The sequence below is a fragment of the Zeus faber genome, assembly GCF_960531495.2.
Source record: "Zeus faber genome assembly, chromosome: 6".
Classification (NCBI taxonomy): domain Eukaryota; kingdom Metazoa; phylum Chordata; class Actinopteri; order Zeiformes; family Zeidae; genus Zeus; species Zeus faber.
Window position 1 is genome coordinate 10,815,715 of NC_137201.1, and position 16,565 is coordinate 10,832,279.

General features: G+C 47.4%; 1 protein-coding gene across 1 annotated transcript in view; it reads right to left on the reverse strand.

Moving 5' to 3' along the window:
• The window catches only part of jph3b (junctophilin 3b), a gene marked incomplete at both ends in the record, with an annotated part of 32,248 nt that continues 15,683 nt past the window's right edge, over positions 1–16,565 (reverse strand). The window contains 3 exons of the mRNA XM_080001935.1: positions 1–81; positions 6,462–7,504; positions 8,780–8,904. Coding sequence (XP_079858061.1) covers positions 1–81; positions 6,462–7,504; positions 8,780–8,904 — 1,249 coding nt within the window. The remainder of the gene's footprint in view (positions 82–6,461; positions 7,505–8,779; positions 8,905–16,565) is intronic.

The window sequence follows — 16,565 nt, forward strand, 5'->3', positions numbered from 1 at the left end:
TCAAATAAAAAAGTGGATAAACAAAATAGCCACTCCGATGTTGAGCAAAATCACCATGGCGACCAGGATGGAGCTGTAAGCCTGCATAGGAGAGACAGAGAGAGGGAGAGGGAGAGAGAGTGTCAATTATAAGAACACACACATCCACGCTGCACATGCACCCGCCCACACAGATGCGCGTGCGCACGGGACATTAATATTCAACCGTTCGGCGGCCTAAGCAAATGCAAAATCAACTTTCCCTCTTGGAGGACACCGACACCCTTTGCAATCAACAAAGACAGAGTTCCACCCGGTTCGGCCCAAAAATCCCTGCATAGAAATCAACGACAACGATCGACAGAATTTGGAGCTACGGACACCCAGAGGACCGACGTCGGGTGTGAAAACTCTGATATCTGAGAACCTTGTTGTACTTTGTGCACTGAGCAGGCTTATTATCGTCAATGACGGGTAAAACTATAAGAATACCAATTTGGTAAACTGGGATAGAATCCATTACGAAAATTAGATGAAAATACTGGAACTATATAAAAGGCAGAAATATTGGCCCCGCACAAAATCAAGACGGGAGAAATTCTTTGTTTTCCACGAAGGTGGCATTGAACTACTAATAATTCTGTAAATTGTGTGTCGCAACGTTATATGGGGTCGTTTCGTGCCGGTCTTGGAGGAGGAAATGTGAACTCAAGTATATTCGAAAAAGGATGCGTAGTTCGCAATTGTGCATTAATCCCTCAAAATGAGTCCCAAGAAATGGTTCCATAACGTTTGATTGGTCCCTCGAACTACAATTTCTAACGTTAAAACTGAAGCTAAAATATAGAGAAGTTGAATAGAAAATCGAATGAAAAACTGAAAATCCCCCGAAAAATGTTTTTAACCCAGACCATAATAACACCTTGTCGAGAGTGGCTCATGGTTGAAATGGCCTTTTTCTGATCAATCCAGTGATAAGCTGATGACAGATCCGTGTCATAGACGATTACCGCTGCAGCGGCTAGAAAATCCTCTGGGTTTTTAGCCGAGGTTGAGTGACTTTTCAAACGCCGCTGTTATGGGGAACGCGGCGTCGTGCTGCAGCACCCCGATGCCCAGACACACGGAGGACGGGCTGGTCCGCTGCTCCCATCCTGAGCCTGGGGGGGGGTTAAAGCCTTGCTCAAGGACAGTCAGTTCCTGTGGTGTTAAGAGAAGAGGGGGATTTTGGAAATCTGCCGACCACCTCAAAGGCTTTGTACCACTGGTTAGTTAATCACTCATTTAATGGAGATGCTTTAATATTTCATGTTTTCATTAATTTCAGAATGAGCTAACCAATCCCCAATTTATATTTTAATACCCAGTCAGGATCGTGGAAGAACATCAAAGGAACCTGTGGATGTCTGCTGCTGGTTAAGTTATAATCAAAGAGACTGATTGCGGCCACTAATACAGACTGTTTATATTCGTTTTATTTGGAGAAACAGGAAACGGTCACGGGGAGCGGAGCGGAGCATAAATGTGTAATGGAGAGTCTTACGCATTTACGCCACTGCTCTACACCTGCCTGTTTTACAAATTATCAGTCTTAAATGAATATAAACTTAAAAATGAAATCTTAAAATACTTGTCGGACAGTAGTTATTTTGATGTGTATGAATGTAAGATGTAGAATTGTAAGGAAATCCTTGGGGTTCCGGCGCCGGTGCTGTGCCAAATCCGGACGGGGCTATAGCACCAGCAAGACCCCCCTTAGCACCGCCACTGGGCAGACCCCAACGGGGTCTGATCGCCTGGAGCGGCTGCATTTCTCTTTTTTTTGTCTGTGCAGTTACCACCAGCAATCTGCAGAGGATAATAATTTCACTCTAACTGCGTGTTGATATTAGCGCCACGGTTTGTGAATTGGACGGTTTTTGCAACAAGGCTCATTTGCATAGAAAGGGGGCAATTTTGCACCAAATGTATGAATAATACCTCATTTAAATATGCATAAATAGCACCGGCACACCAAGACGCTATTTGCGTGGCAGTGCAGTAAGCAGTGCATTTCACCATTTGGGGATGCTTTGTGAATTAGATGCTTTTCGTGTTATTTGCGCCGGTTCAGCAGCGGCAAAAGCCGCGCAATCCTTTTGTGAATTAACCCCTGAGTGACATGACCGAAGGACATTCAGTTCCGTTTTGCCCTTTATTTCTCATTTTTTTCTGTCCATAGAAGACACAGAGTAAGAAAACAACTTGGAACCACAAATAAACTACCACTCAGGATCAACCAGCCACAAAGTGTGCCAAACAAACATCCCTCCTCTTTTCAAATTCGCCAAAATTTGCCACCGACCCAAGACTCAGGACCCCGTTACTTTAAACTCCCTTCCCAAAAGCAGGAAGCAGCAGTTGAAGGAGTGAGCAAGCGCTGAGTTTGCAAGGTACAAATTACGTGTATTCATTTGGGGATTTTTTGCCTCTAGATTTTTAGGGAAAACAGGCACCGAGACGGCACAACGCTCTTGAACAGGGGTCGGAGGTTTTTTCTACTTAACACATCTGTCCTTATAAAAAAAAGACTCCTGAGCCAGCTGTGTGCGTTATCATGAGTGTGGACATGTTGCTGCACATGATATATGCATCTATATATTGTATACAACAAATATACTGTGCTGTATTATCCCAAACACTACCTCACTTTATTCACATGCCACTTTAATTCACATGCCACTTTAATGCACATATCTGTATATACATAATTGCCTATTCCATATACATAAGCATATTCCCTCTATCTATTCCATTTTATTTCATTTTATTTTATTGTATTTTATTTTATTCTATATATATTTATTTTTATTCTATAAGTGTTCGACTTACTGTATTACGTTTTAGGAGGCAGTTAGTTGGTCTTTTAGAAAGAAATTTTTCCTAGGACATATTGTGTGTTATCACCGCATTACATTTCACTGCATATATGTATGAAAGTATGTATATGTATGTGACGAATAAACCTCTTGAATCTTGAATCTTGAAATATTACAACCACAAATGTTTGTGTGTGTGTGTGTGTGTGTGTGTGTGTTTTACAACGGACAAAACACCTAAAAGTACAAAACACCTGAATACCCACCTGCATTGACAGCCTTGATAAGACACCTTGATAAGGATTGTGGGGACACTAACTATGTCCTTACTGTCCCAGTGTCTTATCAAGGCTGTTCTGAAGCCTTTATAAGTAATTTTAATATCCTATACACAGATCAGCCACAACATTAAAACCAGCGCTAATAACCAGTAATATTGTGTAGCTCCCCCTCGTGCCGCCCAAACAGCTCTGACCCGTGGAGGCATGGACTCCACAAGACCTCTGAAGGTGTCCTGTGGTATCTGGCACCAAGACGTTAGCAGCAGATCCTTTGAGTCCTGGAAGTTGTGAGGTGGGGCCCCATGGATCGGGCTTGTTGTTCCAGCACATCCCACAGATGCTCGATCTGATCGGACCCCAACCCCGGCCATCCACATGATGTAGAAGAAAACGTGATTCATCAGACCAGGCCACCTTGTTCCATTGCTACATGGTCCAGTTCTGATTCTCACGTGTCCATTGAGCGGAGCCCCTGACCCCTGACCCCCTGACCCCCTGACCCCTGTCCACCACTTTTGGTGGTGGACAGGGGTCAACATGGGCACACTGACCGGTCTGCGACTACGAGGCCCGATAGGCAGCAAGCTGTGATGCACTGTGTGTTTGAACACTTTTCTATCATAGCAACATTAACTTTTTTCAGTAATTTGTGCTACAGTAACCCTTGGAACAGACGCTCTAGCCTTCACTCGCCACGTACATCATTGAGCCCATGGGCGTCCATGACCCTGTCGCCAGTTCACCAGTTGTCCTTCCTTGGACCACTTTTGGTAGGTACTAACCACTGCATACCAGTAAAACTCCACAAGACCTGTCATTTTGGAGATGCTCTGACCCAGCCGTCTAGTCATCACAATTTGGTCCTTGTCAAAGTGGCTCAGATCCTTACGCTTGCCAATTTTTCCTGCTTCCAACACATCACACTTCAACAACTGACTGTTCACTTGCTGCCTAATATATCATAGCAATGTTATTCATATTTAATGCTGTGGCTGATCAGTTCCTCCTATGTATGTATAGGAGGTATGTACAGGATATGTATACTACTATGATTCCAACACCCTTTCTAGTCTACAAAATCCCAGCTAATATAGTTGTTTTTGAAGGTTTTTGTAGACGACTCTAGAAATGACTTATACCTGAATGTGTGTATGTGTTATTGTGTGTGTCATTTTGCCTCCGCACTCTAGACTACCCCGCGTGTATTTATCTCTCTCTCTCTGTTTGTGTGTGTGTGTGTGTGTGTGTGTGTGTGTGTGCGTGCGTGTGATACTATCTCTGTCGGCTGTGAACCTGTTTTACACAAATCTCGCTTGCTTCCCTGCGACTGCAAACACCACACCAAACACAGACACACTCTCGCTCGCACGCACGCACACACGCAGAACTCCCACCTCCCTCCCCCTATCGCCGATTGGCTGCCGCTGGAGCAAGGCATAAGCTGTTCCCTGGCAACAGAGCGCTGGCGAGCCAATGGGCGACCTGCTGAGAGGAAGGGTCTACTTTGCCAATCTGCTGTTACTAAGGTGAGGCAAGGACCACTGGGTCTCTCTCTCTCTCTCTCTCTATCTCTCTCTCTCTCTCTTTCCTCTCTCTCTCTCTCTCTCTTACCCCACACTCCTTAATTCTGCCATCCCTCTCTCTTCCCTCCTTGTCTTTCCATCGCTCTCTTTCTCGCCATCCATCCGGGCCTGCATGCTATCATGTAACAGCGAGCAAACCAAGCCAAAACCAAGTGCAGGGCTGTCATCGCTCTACTATTTTATTTACAGTACGTGAGGGAGTTGTGCTGGGAGAGGGGGAAATTGGCCTTTACAGTGAACGTGCTCTCACACACACACACACAAACACACACGCGCGCGCACGTACACACACACACACGCGCACACACACACACTTAGAAAAAACGGCGGTACGGCCACACAGCAGCCCAGACGGCGTGTATAAACTCTGGGTAACGTCCATGATGCATACAATGAGGGGTTGCAGTGTCGTTCGCTGTTGATTTTCCACTGGGTTTCATTAGCTAATGCCGCAACTGTATTATCGCTCAGGATTAGGCCGCGCCTGCCCGAGTCGAGACGCGGCCAAAAGCATTATATCACGACACCCATAATTCCTCCCCACAGAGCTTGCTCATGGTTACCAAAAAAAAAATAAAAATAAAAAATAAACGGTGTTGTGGGGTTTTTTCCTCCCCCCTCCACAAGGTTAAACCTTGTGCCTCTCCCACGGGATTATATTAATATGCAAGATAACATTGTGTTATGTCATCTGGGATGGGACGTATCCTCATGACAGCGGACGACACAATCCTTTTAGGCAAATCAAACGTGTGGCGGTGTCACGGCAGTCGACCACGCCACTGCGAAACCAGCACTACGCTCGCCGACAAAGTCACAAAAACTACGCAGAGGCAACGAGCGGGTGCGTCGAGAGCGTCAATCAAATTGACGCTAATCCTGCAGTGATATATTCCACTTCCATACTTTTCGTCTAGTAGTATATTGCATTAAGACGCGTTTGTCGCGCGGTCGAGTGTGGGTTGAAAGCTAAATTCATTCAAATTCATTTAAATTCTGCCTTATTCTAACAGCTCTGAATTTGTCTGAAACTCTGCCAGTCCTTCTGTATTTGTAAAAACAGAATGAGGGAAAACAAGAAGAGAAGGCTGCGTAAAGTATGAATGTTTTATGGTTTCTTTTTTTTTCTCAAAGCCGCCTAATTCCCAGTGTTTTTCCAGCACACGCATAAAAATGCATCGCTACAAATCTATCTGTCCTCCTTTTTTAGTGGAGTATTAAAAAGGGGGCACTGGTTTTGCTGTTATGTTACACTAATTCACGATAGCAGCATTAAAGACTTGGACCACCTACACCAGCAGGGTCCTGAATGCAGCATTCATGACCCTGTTTTGAGATATTGAACAATTCACATCATATCTTTATGACCATAATTCCACTGGAAAAATTTAAAACACTAGTGCCTTTTAAACAATCCAACAATCAAGAAACCTTGTATAGGTCGGCAGTTTGTTTCCACATTTGTAAAAGCACTTTGATCAAAGCTGCCTCTCATCTAAGCTGCCCTTTAGGTCCTCCTCTCCTTTGCCTGAGAGTCATTTTGGATGTACACCTCGTTCGATCCCTTACGCACATGTCTGCTGGAACGGCGAGACTTGATAAGATAAGACGACAGGGGAAGGTTGAGGTGGATTTGTTGTGAGTTTCATGGTCACGTTGGAATTAGTGGACACATACATTTCCAAAATGCAGCTCCAAAGAAACTGGATTCGGCCGCGGGGTTTTGGATGGTGTGTGTTTGAATGGGCAGGGGTTCTTACCGAGCCATCTTTGCTCTGTGCGAGGCTCTGTGGCTCCGGTGCGATGGGGTAGGACTTCTGCGGGGGGGAGAGGGCGAGGTCCCGACGTAGTGGCCGCGAGTCCAGCTTCTCCCCCGAGTGCCCCCCGCTGTCCGGCCTGTGCGAGGACTCCCGGGCTCCCCCCTCCCTCCCCTCGCGGTTCTTATGTCTCTGTCTCTGGGCGGCGTGGGCCCGCCCCTCCGGGTGGCCGTGGCCATGTCTATGCCGCTCGTCCCCGTGCCCATGGGGCTTGTGGGTATTGGAGTCCCTCGGCTGCAGCGGCTTCATCTCCATCTCGTAGTTGCTCAGCTTCTCCTCGTCCTGCTCCAGCAGCCTCCCACCCCGTCCGTGCGTGCCCCTGCTGCCGTGCGCCCCCCTGTGGCCGGGTGCCCAGGTACCCGACGAGGACGAGGGCTCCGCCCAGCGGTCCCCCCGGGCCTGTCTGTGATTGGACGAGTCTGCGTGCTCCCGGGACTTGTGATTGGACGAGCCGTGCTTGTGCCCGTTGGTCCGGCCCCCTCCCTCGTCATGGTGATTCCCCCCCGAGCCCCCTCTTGACGTCGACGCCCCCCTCCGCTTGTCCTCGCCCCAGCTGTTGGCCCGCGGGTACTCCCCCATCTTCTTCTCCCCCCCTCCTCTTCCCCTTCCTCTCCTCCCTCCTCCATCCCCCTCACCGCCATCGACCCCTTCCGCCAGCACCTGGATCTCCGCGCCCCCACCTCCATTCCCGTCCCTCCCTCGGTCGCCGTGGTCCACGGCGACCTGCCGGTGGAAGCGGGCGCTGCGGCTGCGGTGCGAGAGCCGGGCGGGTGGGGTCGGGGTGCGGGGCGGCGAAGAGGACGAGGGGGGGCTGAGGTCGGGCGTGGCGCCCTCGTTGGACGGGTCGTCCGAGCCGCCAGAGCCGCCAGAGCCCACGCCGCTCTTGGCGTAGAGGTCGGGGCTGTCAGCTGTGCCTGCGCTGCTGGACAAACCCTCGGCCTCCACCTCGCTGGACACCTGCCGCTTGGGACGCTGGACCGCCACACCTGGGAAAAGGCGGGGGGGTTAACATCAATAATTAACAGTCAAGTCCAATCAGGAAGAGAATAATCATCATCAAATGCTGACTCATCATGTTTGGCAAACCTTTCCACTTATTTACTTCCTATGGCCATATTATCCATTCCAAGAATCCCTCTGCCCTTCCATGTTTTATCCAGAGAGCATTTTGACACATCAACTAACAAATGCATCAGCGAATGATTCCTTCTGACTGTCATTTCATGAAATGTGAGCATTGTCATCCAGTCTCCACTTCCACAGTCAGTCAGTCAGTGTCACTATCAATGACCTCCACGCCTCTGGGAGGAAGCTGCGTATTTCATTGGTGGTGTTGTTTCCCCAGCCAAAAGAACTGGCTTCATTGATCATCGGCCAACTTTCTCTTGCCATTAGTATAGACAGAGTTATATGTTTTAACTGTGCATGACAACCATATCTAAGGTGTGTGTGTGTGTGTGTGTGTGTGTGTGTGTGTGTGTGTGTGTGTGTGTGTGTGTGTGTGTGTGTGTGTGTGTGTGTGTGTGTGTGTGTGTGTGTGTGTGTGTGTGTGATATGTTGTTACCCACGCTGTTTTACAGGTGTGAGCGACAGAAGAGGCAACAAAAAGCTGGAGGGTGGTTGGTACTGACCTTTATTATCATCCAACTCACACACAAATGCACACACAAATGCACACACACACAAATGCACACACACACACACACACACACACACCCACACACACACACACACACACACCCACACACAATTTGGTTCATGTAATCTGTTCATTCATGTGTGTGCACATGTAATGGTGTGTGTGTGTGTGTGTGTGTGTGTGTGTGTGTGTGTGTGTGTGTGTGTCCTGCTGGAGGCGGAGTTACTTATGTTACATGTGAAGAACATGTGCAGCACAGGACACACGCAGCATGTTTGCAGTATGCAGTGTGCTTCAGGTTTGTACTTGTATATTTATGTATACTGTATATCTACACACACATATGTATGTGTGTGTGTTTGTATAAATGTATATTTGTATCTTATATAAACATATAAAGGTCTAAAGGAATGAAGAGAGTTGGCCGAAAGAAATGATATGTGGAGCTGGCACAGTAATTGTCACGAGGGTAGGGAGCTCACAACAAACTCCAGCTATACTCCAAATTGCATTTTCAAAACCGACATTGTTGTGTAGATTGTTCAATACCTAATTATAATGTAGCTACTTTCAAGTCAAACTTGAAAGTAGCTACATTACGTGCGTCTGTGTGTATCCTCACCGTTTCCCGAGTGCTGGAAGGACGGGGAGAACTGCTTGGCGGTGACCCGGGCCATGCGGCTCTCCTCCTGGGCTTTGTGAGCGGCCCCCACCGCCGCCTCGGCCTTCCCCTGTGCGTGGGCCGTCCTGTGGGAGACACAGGTCAGGGTTAACCGGGAACCCAAACCCTGTACACACGGCGCACTTTAGAGAGGACATTACAAAGAGTAGAGATGGGGAAATCATTTGCAGTTGTGACGGTTCCCTGAACCTGCGGTTCTCACAGCAGTTTCTTTTGAGAGCTTTCAGGAGGTCCCGTTAACCATTAGAGAATGTACAATGATAACGGTTTTGAACCTAGTTTCACTGTTATCAGTGTAACTATGGTATAGAACGTATGGAAGTTTGGACTCATATCCAACAATAAAAATATACTCAGATCGGGGTCCGAGGGGCAAAATCTTATCAAAAGGGGTGTGTGGCCTAATCTTTATTACAGTGATGGTTCTTGATATGAAAATTATTATGGTATGATGTGTGATATGTACCGTATATAAATATAACATGTTCTGTGCTGTTTAAGGCAGGGTGATCGATAACTTTCCGATACTTCAAGGACAAACGTCTATGGGGATAAGGACTGGTCAGTCAAAGAGAAATCCATATGAGATTATTTAGGAACCGTGCTTCCCCCCATGCATACACACACACACACACACACACACACATTCATATGCCGGCACAAGACACAGCATGTGATCAATAGAGTAGAAGATGCTTTCGCTGCGTCTCTCTTTCCACAGACCTGACGTGTTAACTATCCATGTACTGCGACCACCAGTCTTATCACATGACCGTTTATCATTCTTCCCCCCTTATCTCTCACTCCTCTTTTCTGTCCTCTTCCATCAAATTAATTTCTATCTATCTGCCACCACACACCCTTGTCATTTCTCACTCCCTTCTCTCTCTCACCTGTTCTGTTCATCTATCTGTTTCCCCCCGGTCTTTCTCGGCGCATCATTCTTGCACAGCTCTCTCTCTCTCTCTCTCTCTCTCTCTCGCTCCTTCTCTCTCTCATTCTCTCTCTCTCCCTCTCTCCCTCTCTCTATCTCTCTCTCTCTTTCGCAACAGTCTTGATGCGGTGTTGCATGTCGATGCCTATTGATTTTTTCCTCTCTCCCTCTGTTTGTCTTTGCCGCTCTCTGCACTCTTCCAGTGCTTTCCTCCATGCCAGCGCTGCTGTGTCTGCGTGTGTGTGTGTGTGTGTGTCTGATGTTGTGTACTCCTGCCACTCAAAACACTAATACCGCACCACCTAGTCTTACTTTGGTACACACACAAAGACACGGAAAGACTGTCTAAACATCTCCATCTTTTTATCGTTTTCACTCGTTTCTCTTTTCTTTCCAGCGCAACTGTAACAACCTGTTTCTGGCCTGGCTAGGTCGACAGCTTCGGTAGAGAGGGAGAGATGGAGAGCGAGGGTGGAGGAGATGCCTGTTTGAAAAGGTTCTCTATTATGCAAAGAGGAAAGAATCACGGGGGGTGGGGGCAAAAACGATAGATAAAAAAAGACACAAGGAGACTGGCACAGAGCAGGAAGGAGACAGGAGGAGGAGGAGGAGGAGGAGGAAGAGGGAGGAAGGGGTGTCGTTCATGTCACGAGACGGAGGAGAGCAAAAAGAGGAGAGAGGTATGGTGAAGGAAAGAGACGGAGGAGTTGCCACTGCCGCCCCCGCGGGACAGGAAGAGATCTAATGAGGATGAAAAGGTCTGAGAGGGGAAGAGAGAGCGAGAGCGAGAGAGAGAGGAAGAGAGAAGGAGAAGGCCACAGACACAGAGCGAGAGAGAGAGAGAGAGATCCAAAGGAAGACACACAAAGAGATAAGACAGTGAAGGAGAGAGAGAGCGGGAGAGACAGAGAGCAAGAGAGAAGGAGAGAGCGAGAGGGAGAGAGTCTAATCCAAGGCCTCTCCGTCATCTCTGTCATTAAGGTGAAGCAGACCAGCTGATGATGATCAGGATGATTCATACCTGACTGGCTAACAAAGCCTTCCGGTTTTGCAGCAGTACTGTGTGTGTGCGTGTGTGCGTGCGTGTGTGTGTGTGTGTGTGTGTCGGCACAGCGTGAGAACTCCGGGAAGGAGGAGGGGGGTGGCTGAGAGAAATGCGTCTGTCCGTTCATCCGGCTCTATGTACAGTTAGCCTGATGCCACAGTAGTTGCATCAGCAAGTATCAGAGAAGTAAACAGGACACAGCGGCCCTGTATCACACACGCACACGCACACACACACACACACACACACACACACACACACACACACACACACACACACACACACACAGTGACAATGCAGCAGCAGCACTGAAACAGCTGGAAAATCTGCGCCTGGCTGCATTAACCGGGGAATCTTGCAACTCGAACCGCAAAGTGGCTTTGATTTTGAATCTTGAAATGTTAATCGAGGTGGATTGTCCTGTTACAATCCATTCAAAACAACAATGGAGAAATGACTTGTTGTTCTTGAGGTTGGATTTGGTGACTTTTGGGACGTTCAGACACCTATTAAATTGATCCGATGTTGAGAGGATAGCTTCAGCGAACCGACGCACAATAGCGCGGTCACTGAAGAACGTGGTCGTGATTGCTCCATTGGGTTGAATCCCAATGATCCAAAAATAAGGAGTTTTTCTTTATAAAGGGTTTCAGTGTGGGATATCCTCCTCTGCAGCGGCAATCTGTGGAGGATGGTGCACTCCTTCCCTCCTTTCTGCTCCATCTGCACCAACTCTCCTGTGACCATGGTCTCACATTTCTGGGTCCCTTTTCTGGGCGTTCCTCTAGGAAATACCCCGCTGTTTCTATTCTGTCCTGTCCTTCTCTGTTCTGGGACAGAGGGAAGGAGAGCAGAGGTTGTTGGTGGTGGTGGTGGCGGTGGTGGTGGGGTGTACCGCTCCTGCTGCCTGCTGTCCTGTATATGGGTTAGATGGAGCTGTAAAGCTGGCCCCACACACTGCGACTGGACAGCTCGTCTTGTGTTTTGTCCGTCAGGACAGGGCACGTGCCAAGCAAAACTGTGGAGAAAACTGACCCACTTTGTTTTCTATCCTTTCCCCAAAAAACACAATTCATTTGCAGCAAGGCCTCAAATGGGGTCTGAAGGCCGACTCAGCTCAAGACAAAGCAGGAAACCCTGCGTAAGGATAGCGGCACCCTACTTTAACCAAGGACGCTCTGTTCCTCGCTGAAAATAATTTTAGTCACCAGCCCTCCCCTTGTGCTGGGAATCTTGCTTTTCGACATTTTTTGTGCCTGCCCCTGGTCATGCTCAGCACAGCTACCAGTGCCCATGCAGATGCACTGAGGCCTGTAGCATAATAGGGCCTGAAAGGGTCTTACCTCAATCACTTCCTGCAGTGGCCCTTACACTTGAATCATCAATAAGAATCAGGGAAACAGCATCACAGTGCCATTGTCCATTATCTTCATCTCTTTTGTATATCCTCGAGCAAACTCACCTCCTTTATGGTGATGACACTGTTTTTGTACAATAGTACAATGGACCATGTTAAAACAAGCCTCAATGCCTAATCTACAGAAAAGGTATTGCATAAACTATCCGATTAAGCAATTTGTGGTCAATTCCTTGGTACTGGGAAATATGTCTGCATGCTTCACCAGCGACGGTCATGACTACAGTAGCTGCCTTCACTGACAGCTACTGAGGTCAATCTGTCCTTCCTACTCCTCTATGTAATCTGTCCGTCAATCCGTCCGTCTGTCCGTCTCAATATCTGTCCGCCTGCTTTATTGACAGTGCTTGTTGCATCTCCTTACGTCGTCATCCTCTTCTTTCATCTCCGGGTCCGACCCATTACTAACAATGACCCAGTCGCAGCGTGCCCATCATCATCATCATCATCATCATCATCATCATCATCATCATCATCATCATCATCATGGCCAGTGCATTGCAGCGAAACGTCTCAGTGCACAAACCAATGTTTCATCTCAACGTGGAACTTTGGTTCCTCTCAGTCCAGACACATACTTGGACGCCACGCAAGTTCTTCAAGTGGAGCGACATGATGGGTGAGTCCGTCAGGGGATTAGCCTAATCTCTGCGGAGATTCATAAACACAGTCAGAAGAATCAAAAGGGGACATTCGCTGGCACAGTTAGCATTTTGGTGCGATACTTTCACATTTCTTTCCGCTCGGTTTTGGCTGGGAAGTTTACATTTACATAATATGTAAAACAGGGCTGCATTTCTTCCCTCTCCGATCACAATGAATTTCAAGTTTCAACATAAATAAGTCTGGAATAGCATTTGTATGCTATTGCATCTAGGACAGAGTTCAACTTCTCAACCTGCTGTAGGCGCAGAACCTGGGCTGCGGGTGCCAGGCATGGACCGCAGGGCCGGAGCCACCCTGCCCGAAACGGCCGCCCCCACCCACACCCCACGCATGGGCGGGGCCCGCCCCGCTGCAGACGACCAGACACCCCACCCGGATGCCAGCCCCGAGCACCCATCCACGTAGCCAAGTGTGCTCAGCGCAGGGCACCCGGAGGTTTTCTTACTCAAAGATTGTTTTTTAACTCTGTGAAAACAGGTTTAAGTTTGTGTGCATTCCCAAATGAAATGTAAGATAATGCGCATAGAATGCATCAATGGACATAGAAATAAGTCTATCTAGCATCGAGCATTTCAAATTAGGGAACTTCAGCTCCAAATGAGAGGTTTGTGCTTCTCTAATTTCTTGAGGATTCATTTTTATTATTTCTAAAAGGGCCGCAACATCTTGATCGGTAGCCAACAAAAGCGTGAAGGCTGCTTCGACATTTGCTGCTGTTTCAAGCCTGTGTTGGGCTTTTCACAACAACTACGAGCATCGAGATGAATAGAAGTTCAACACAAGAGGCAGAAGAGACGAATGAAGGCAAGTTCAAGAAGAATCGCCTTCAACCTTCACGATGCAGACTCCAACTCCATCAATGGTTTGTATTTTACTGACATTAACCTCGACGTTTTCCAACTAATCTGGCCACGCTAGAGATATACCGTGGTTCTTTGTGGTATGGCTAAATAAAGACAGTCGCTACAATGCATATGCACACGCATACGTATACACACACACACGCTATCAGACACACTTCACCCCGCTTCCTGCCGCCATTTTTGGACAGATGCAGAAAGACGGAGTGAAACACAGACAGATTAACAGACAGATTTTGGGCTGCTTAGCCAAGAACACCGTGCTTTAGTCGGCACGGTTTATCGGTTTACCGTGTGGCTGAAAACAAAAGCGTCGAGTTTTGTTTTGGAAGCGGGAGGTCTTCGGAAAGACCTTGCGCTCTAAAGCTCTTTGGATTAATTGTTGGGGTTCCAACCCAACTGCGAGCAGTGCCTTCTTATCTGATTCTTCGACATATTGCCGCAAAGAGACAACGACAGAAGAGCCACTCCATCAACATTTTATCTTATTTGACTTTGCGAACTCGTGCGCCCAAGAACATCATCCTCGGTAGAGTAAGTATCTAGCAGGCCGGCTGCCAAATCCATTAGCTTGTCTTTTATCGATGTATGTCATCATTTGAGCATTTCAAGCTTTTCAGCAAGATGTGGTCATGCATGTTAAGCTTTGCTGTATCGCCCGTGATTGCCGTTATGATGGAAAAAAACCCAAAACTCCTTTAATCCTCTGGAAAGATGAGAAATCCCGCCCTAAACAATATTGAGATCAACAAATGAGCCAAAACAATGAGTATGAGCTGGATTAGAACAAGGCCGTTGAAAGAGTTTATTAAAGGGGACCTATTATGAAAAAAACACTTCTTCATTGCTTTTGGGTCTCTGATGGGCCTACTAACACAAACTGTGAACTTAGTAAATAAGTCAGTTTGTTGTGGGCTCCCTATTTCAGAAAACATGTGGTGAAATAAGGCATTCGGATTTGCGACCCCTTCCTATGTGACATGGGGCCTCAGTAGAATTAGAACCGCCCTCCATTTGAGTATCTCCACCCGCGGCTGGAGATACGGCTCGCACTCACTGGACCCGCTCCCGTCGTTTTGAAGCTAAGGGCTAAGCATGGGAAGTGCTCTGTTGTTGGCTGCACGGACCAGCACAAATCTTTTACAAGAAAGAGGAATTAATACCGACTGTCCGTGACAAGACAACAGACAAGGGAAATGTAAGTATTTAAAAAGTGCTGTTTCTGTTTCTTTTGCCGTTCAGCACTATCTAACACTAATGGCCTGGTTACACTGTAATCCCATGAACTTGGCAGCTGTAGGCAGGATTCGCACGACTAAACATTAACATTACTTAACGTTGCTGAACTGACAAGAGAAACACACGTAAAGGGCACCGGAAAGGACAGTGCCGAGCTGGTGCGTCTGTGCGCGCCGCCATCTTGATCAGGTCCGACCGTTCCAGAGTGGTGCGTGGCGTAAAGCCACGCACCACTCTGAAACTCTGAAACCACTCTGAAACAGCATAATAGGTCCCCCTGAAATAACCGTTGAATTAAAAGGGATGAACCTTTCTTGATGTCCCCATACAAATGTGAACTTCCCTATCAGCTACGTAGGAATCCTACCAAAACTAGGATCTACATTAGAAAAACGATCGTCACCAATGTGTGTATGTGAATATATGTGAATTTGTATATATTTAGTTGTCAGTGTTTTGGACGTGTAAGTACCTGCATTTTCCAGACAATCAAGCAAGCGCCTAGCAACTGAAATCACTTTGTGTTATTTGATGTGTTATTTCACACTTTGTGTCATTTGGTGTATCCCCTCTCTTTCTTGGTCGCACGCGGTGAATAGCCATAGCCAGCGGTGGCTAGTGGTGGAGAACCATAGCTAGAGGTAGCCGAAGCTCTGTTGCCCTATGTGGAAGACGGTCAGTGGTGTTAATAGGATTGGACCTTTGTACTGCAAGATAAATATAGCAAATGGCATCGCATGCCGGGGACACAAGTGTGCAAACACAGGCGTGTGTTGAGTGTGCATTTCCGCTTGTAGGCATGGAACCTCAGGTTTGTCTTTTTGTTCTGTGTGTGTGTGTGTGTGTGTGTGTGTGTGTGTGTGTGTGTTTGTTGTCCGTTTTTCTCTTCTCTCTTCCAGGCTTCCTGCCAACACTGTTGGCATAATGCGGAAACCCCTGTCTCTCTGTCTCTCCTTTTCTTAAACTTCCTCTCATTTCCCCTATTATTTTCACTCCTTTTCCCAATCTAATTATCCTCTTTTCTTCCCCCTTTTTTTTCCTCTCTCGCTTTCTGATAGAGAGAGACTGGAAGCTAAAAAGGCTCATCTAAGCCTCAGACCAAGCAGAACGCACACACAAACGCGTGTGCACACACACACACACACGCGCGCACACACCCACGCACGCACACACACACACCCACACGAACAAACAAACACACACACACACACACGCACAGTGACATGTCCATGACGTCAGAGTGTGAGAATCTATTGATCTGTTACACTGTCAAACGCCGATGAGTTGTCAATAGTGACAACCGATTCGAAATCAGACGCTGTGACACTATCTGGATGACAATCTGTTTTCCTTTCTGAAGTGTTACTCGGTGGGCGTAGGCGTTGGGTGGAAAATACTCAATGCTAATTGTATTGAGATATTCTATATTGTGGATTTATCCCATTTCACAGTATAATAATGCTCCTGCTGCATCAAGGTGTGATGGCCAGCAGCCTATTAGCCTGGTACTACTAAGAACAGCCTTTCATGATGGACAGAATTCGGAAACAGAGGATGAATGGCAG